Consider the following 6331-nt stretch of genomic DNA (forward strand, 5'->3'; position numbering starts at 1 on the left):
ACAGCCTCCCCCTCACCAGCAAGGTAGAGCTTTAAATCTCAAACAGAACAGGAAAAGTCCAAAGATGTGGACGACCCTCAGCCGATCATTCTGTCTCTCTGGGCTTTCGTTACCTCTTCCACATAACAAAGAATCTGGCCTAAGTAACTTCCTAACTCCACCTCTGAAATTCCCTGATGCTAAATCATGACGTGCTCAGATAGGTGCCGGATGTCATAGCAAAACAAAGGAGCCCAGCACAGTAGGCAGAGAGAAGCTAGAGGGCCCAGAGACCACCTGCAATGCAAGTGAGTGGTGCCCACTTTGGGTAAGTAGATCTAAATTGGAGAGTCCCAGGTCAAGTGGGCAAGAAAATATATATGAGAAAACATTACCAAGAGAGATCTGGGCTCCGCCAAAACTCTAGACTTTCAAGGGGTTTGCATCATGTAAGAATTGATTAGCCTAACGTTTGGAAAGCTTAGAGGCCAAAGAGAGAGGGGGGACTGGCCAGAAAGATCTGTAGAGAGGCATCAGCGCGAGATGTAGCAGGTAGATTACGTAGGAAGGATCTAGAGTCAGCAGGCAAAGAACAGTGTTTTCCAACCTGGGCCTGGGAGCCCTGGGAGAGAAGGAGGACACAGCGCCCTCTGCAGGCTCCCAGGCGGCCTTAGGATGTCCAGACATCCCCTGGATGCTTTGAAAAACTTCGGCCAAGTTCCCACTTCTTGCTTCCTGCCACTCACACCCATCATTGCCTCTTGTCATTTCCTTCCAGTGCCATAGTGTGGCCCAGAAGGTGGCAGGGGACAAGGCCAGGAATCCTGAGACCCAGGTCAGCCACTGGGTCCAGAAAAGTACAGCCCTTTGTGCTGTCTGTCCGCGGTGAACCCTCATCAGCGGCCCTGGGCTGGCCTCTTTGCAGGAGGGAATTCAGAGACTGACCGGGTCTGTTTGATATCAGTCTGAGGAGGGCTGAGGGCAAAAGGGGTCTGCTTAGCTCCCTCCACACCCCCCCCCCCCCCATAACATCAGTTTCAGGGTCCCAGGTGCACTTTCTCTCCCATTTCTAACGCTGCTGGGGGCCAGACTCAGTGTCTTCTCTGCTCTTCCCCACAGGGCTGGACAACATACACAGGATCACAAGCCAGGGCCGCTACGAGCTGCGCGTGGACATGCGGGACGGGCAGGAGGCGGCCTTCGCCTACTACGACAAGTTCTCCGTGGAGGACAGCCGAAGTCTGTACAAACTCCGCCTAGGAGCCTACAACGGCACTGCGGGTACCGTGTCCCCCAGGCAGACCCCAGAGGCAGGACAGGGACCCCCACGATCTAGGCGGGAATTGAAACAGGAAGCAGCAGCACCCATAGAGTGTGTGCCTTCTCTGCTGGCAGTGAGAAGGCCTGGGTGGGAGTCACTGGCTTGGGTCCCAGCCCTCCCTCCCAGACACTCCAGTGACCTGAAACCAATGTCGCATGACTTCGGTTTCCTTATCCGGAAAATCGTAACTCTACTTGGCAGAGTAGACCCCAGCAATGCAATAAATGTAGTGAAAGTGCTTTTAAAGTTAAAAAAAAAAAAGAAAAGAAAAAGCACAATGGGAGAGCAAAGGATTGTTTTCCTTGTCTACCTTAATCAATCTGTATTCTTACCCAGAGAGAACAGACTCTTATCTGTTGTCTGGGTAGAACTCCCCTGCACAGACATCCACAAAAACCACCTTGGAGACAATGAAAACAGCCATAACCCCCACTCTCAGAGCAGCCCCCTCGCTACCAGCTGACTTCACCACCGGCCGAGGAGCAAGGACGCCACCCAAGAGCTCCTCGCTGGCCACGTTTCTTTATGTTCTTGGGATGAGGAGCGCAAGCACGGTTAGGTTTTCCGCACAGACTTGGACGACATTTCTACCAAGCAGCACAGCTATCCCTGCAGGCTCTGTTGCATTAATAGTGTTTTTGGAACATCACATTCAGTCTACTTCTTAGGCTTGGCCAATCTGTTTCCTGTGTTCTGCTCTAACACATTTCATACAACCTCTTTTGCCAAATATTCTGCTTTTTGGTACATGGAGTTATGGGCCCTTTTATTAGCTCCAATTTTAGGCAAAATGCTAGTGTCTAATTTTAGCTACATTTTTAGGCCTCTTGGAGTTAAGAAGAATATCAAGGTGCTGCCCTTCCAATTACTCTATCTGTTCAATTATTTCTCTTCTCACCCAGGCATTGTTGCTCCAAAGGGAAGATGCACTTTGCTTTGTTGTTGCTCTTATTTGAAATCATACCCATCAGCACTCAGACTAGCCTGAAGTGCCCCAACAAAAGATCCAATTTGCCACACTTTGGGCATAAAACAGCCATTGAAATGGAGCGTATTAAATACGCTGTCAGACTAAATCATTTCCAAACAACCTGATGCTATTCGCTCCCTAGGATTAGAATTGGGCACACTGAAAACCCACACTTATTTCTCCTCCAAGCAAGCACTTCCACTTCCTCACATGACTGCCTCCTCTCCTCCTCTTCATCCTGCCCAAGCCTACCCTCTGTCTGTCCCACTCAGGCCCTGCCCACTGCCTAGCCCCACAGAGAGCAGACTGTTGGATGGCGCTCTATTGTCAAGTCCCGGGGGCAAATCCTGCCAACAGCTTCGCTGGTTGTCATAAATGCATTATGGGCCGAGTCCTCACTTTGAACATTCAGTTCATCTTCTTCAAAAGATGAAACCCTGAGCGTAGCTGGGCTGTTCCCTTCCCATGAGCAACTCCATGCATTGGTTGTTCTTCCTGGAGCAGAAGCAGAAGACAAAGGCCCAGTTCCCCTGCCCTTGTCTAGGAAAGTTAGGTTGTGCATTTTTACTGACCCTACAAGCCATCCATAGTGTCTCCAATGCAAGGTCGACCCCGTCTCCTGTTCCCCATTCTTCAAGGATTCCAAGATCCAAGTCTCTCACTAGGATTCTACTTCTATTAGAACTGAAAATTCCAAACCAAGTGGTAAGAGGTCACTCAGAAACTCTGTGAGGTCATAGTGCCAGTCATGAGGATGCAAAAGCATAAAGTGTAGCCTCCAAAGGAACTAAGCATTGGGTAAAATCTATCTATGTAGAGGGAGGGAGGGAGGGAGGGAGGGGAGGGGGAGGGAGGAGAGGGAGGGGAGGAGAGGGGAGAGGGAGAAGGAGAGAAACAATTAGCAAGGAACTCACCATGTGGTAACTGGTACTGACTTGCAGTGTAAGGGGTGTCCGCAGAGAGGGGATGCGGCTGGTTGAGGAGGGTTTCACAAAGGCAGTTGATTAGGATCCTGAGGGCAAGGAAAACAAACCCTGGGCCAGAAATCACGGCAGGGAAATTTGCTGTGGAGGAGGAGAAAGCTGTGACCGCCCTGGCTGACCCAGGCAGACTCAACTTTCAGAAGGAACAGAAAGGAGCCTGGGGAGGGGGTCTTACTGTGGAGTGAGCAGAGCAACTTAGTCTGAGCGTGGGGGCAGTGGGGAGCCACTTGAGTCCTGGTGGGATAGTGGAAGTGGGATTTTAGGAAGGTCAGTGTGACAACCACAAACAGGGTAAACTCTACCCGAGTGAAGAACAGAGACCAGCTGACAGATCACAGAGGTCCTGACTCATGTGCCAAGATTGAGGGAAAGGCGTGGACAGTGGTTTGAGCGAGCAGGAAACAGGACTAGTGCATGTACTCCATATATGAGGCGGAGAGGAAAAGGAGCCAGATCTGGGAGCCACGGAGAGACCACCACTAGGAGCACCTCTGAGAGCGGCAGGCAACACCAGAGGGACTGGCGGAGGGAACTACTGCTGCACAGTAACCAAGACAAGTCTGGATGCCAGAGGGACAAGTAGAGCATGCGGGAGTGGGAATGCGAGGAGAGACAACACAGTCAAGTAACTGACCCTCCGAGAAAGGATCGCTGGAGAGCAGGACTGACGTGAGAACTGTTCACCTGAAGACCAGGAGTAGGACTGAGGGTGCACAGAGGTGGAGATGCTCAAACACAGAGAAAAGCCCGTCTTTCCTGCCTTTTCCAGCGCCTCAGACAGATAAGAAAGAACGAGTTTCGAGTGGTGGGATCGGCTCTAGATGGACACAAAACCTGAAGCCTAAGGAAACTGGGTTCAGTCTTCCCTACAAAACCGAGTTCAGAGTCACAGTGGGGAGCACTGGATGGATTAAGTGGCCCCAGTAGGAACGGACTTGGAAGTCACGGATCAGACCTGCGGTGTCTCCTCGCACACAGCAACACCAGAAGCTCCTAAGATCACTTTCCTTCGGTGCACAGCGAGATCCCTAGCCAGACATCCTGCCCGGAGTCACCAGTCGTGTGGACCAGCCTGTCTCCGCTGACCTGGCCACGCCTTTCCATCTTCCTGTTTCCTATGTAGCAGAACTCTAGTTTGCTAACACTACTCTTCACGTGCGGCACACAGGGTGCTCAATGGGGGGCTTGTGGTGTGGTCTGATCGGGCCTGGTGAGCCTGGAGAAGGCTGGGCCAAAACTGCACAGTAGAGACCCAGAAAGGTCCCAGGCAGCACGGCTCCTCGCTGTCTCCACCAGCATTCTGTGTGCCAGTACAAGCCCGGAGAAAACAGGCAGGGGTGGTTAGATGGGGCCACATGGGCAGAGTTCTTAGCACAAGGTTGAGAGGATTAGGGGGTGGGTCAGAGAAAACAGCACGGAAGTAACTGACCAAGTGTGAGGCGGAAGGAGGGTTCAGTACGGCTGGGCCAACGACCTGGGTGGAGACAAGAGAGAGAGGTGGGAGAGTTCGTGCCACAGCCGGGTTTCCCGAGAGTGGGTCAGCTGTCCAGAAAATCCTGACGAAAGAGAGCCAGCAGCAATAGCCTCACAGATGTTGTTTCCTGCAGGGGACTCCCTCAGCTATCACCAGGGACGCCCTTTCTCCACGGAGGATCGGGACAACGATGTCGCAGTGACCAACTGTGCCATGTCGTACAAGGGCGCGTGGTGGTATAAGAACTGCCACCGGACCAACCTCAACGGGAAATACGGGGAGTCCAGGCACAGTCAGGTGGGTGACGCTCTGCCATGCTAGGCACGGTCCTGAGCTGCAGGACCCACGGTCCCACAGCTTTGTCATTCAAATGCTCATGGGGGACTTACGTTTCCCTTTTACAAATACATACTTACAGTCTTGAGAAAGGGCAGGGAAGAGCAGAAATGAGCAGCAGGCAAGGGAAACAGCTACACCCGGGAGCTAAACTCACCCTGAGAAGCCCTGGATGGCCAGGCAAGTTGTGTTTCATTTCCTCACCTAGCTGACCCCCCAAGAAGCTTACCAATTCCAGGGACAGCTTCCCAGGTTCACCCTAATCCTCAGAGGGGTCCCAGAAGGGAGAGATCAGAAGAAGAGCATGAACCAGACTCTTTCGCACCAGAGGCTACACGTCCCTAGGCTGGGTTGGGTAACTGGGAGACCAGCTGGACCAAGTGGGACTTACCCAGCTGTGACAAAGACCTGCACCCAAGGAAACCCCTTCACCCTGGCCAGATGGAAATGGTTGGTCATTTTAGGTAGAAACCACGTGAGCCCCCTCAGGGGTGAGCAGTCACAGTTACCCTCTTCACAACCTTTCCATGTTGCTGGGACTTCGTCATGCACCACTGTATACTATTCCACGCGACTCCCGGAAGCCAGAAACAGACAGCTGGCCACGGGGAATGGCTCCAGCATGTTCCCCGTACCCATGCAGGCCACAGGCAAGTCTAAGGGAAATGTTACTGGGAACTCGGCCAGAAAGCTCCACCTCAACCGAAAAGAGCTAAATCCACGGCACAGACTCCCTGCTTCCGTGATTCCTCTTCTTCCCAGGCGGGGCGTTCCATCGGGGCAAGGGTGATCTAACGTGCTCATCTTTCTCACGCCCAGGGGATCAACTGGTACCACTGGAAAGGCCACGAGTTCTCCATCCCCTTTGTGGAAATGAAGATGCGTCCCTACAACCACCATCTCGCGGCAGGGAGGAAACGGCGGGCCTTCCCGTTCTGAGCAGTGGGGGCCACGACCCAGCAGATCCCTGCTGTCATTTGTCTGTATTCTGTAATATGAAACCAGGGGGGAGGGTGGTAGTAACGTGCTTCGCAACCTAGTAAGTCTCTGACGGAAGCAGGGGTGTCGCAGGGGTCCTTGACAGCCGTCTGTCTGCTCTCAGTTTCTGCTGCCCAGGAGCCTGGTCCTAGGTCTCCATCCTCCCTCCTGCCCAGTCACCCGTCAGCTTCCCCTCCTGGTCCACCGAGGAGGAAAAGGAGGAAGTGTTGTTAAATGATTGGTTCAAAGGCAAATGGCGGAGTGCAGGTTGTCAGGGTGACAAGCAGGCA

At 52.8% G+C, this 6331-nt stretch overlaps 1 protein-coding gene across 1 annotated transcript in view; it reads left to right on the forward strand.

The window, feature by feature from the left end:
- Positions 1-6002, forward strand: part of TNR (tenascin R) — an 85329-nt gene extending 79327 nt beyond the window's left edge. The window contains exons 19-21 of the mRNA XM_062193838.1: positions 1099-1260; positions 4861-5024; positions 5883-6002. Coding sequence (XP_062049822.1) covers positions 1099-1260; positions 4861-5024; positions 5883-6002 — 446 coding nt within the window. The remainder of the gene's footprint in view (positions 1-1098; positions 1261-4860; positions 5025-5882) is intronic.
- The last annotated feature ends 329 nt before the right edge of the window (positions 6003-6331 follow it).

This window comes from Lepus europaeus, chromosome 5 (assembly GCF_033115175.1).
Source record: "Lepus europaeus isolate LE1 chromosome 5, mLepTim1.pri, whole genome shotgun sequence".
NCBI classification, from domain to species: Eukaryota; Metazoa; Chordata; class Mammalia; order Lagomorpha; family Leporidae; genus Lepus; species Lepus europaeus.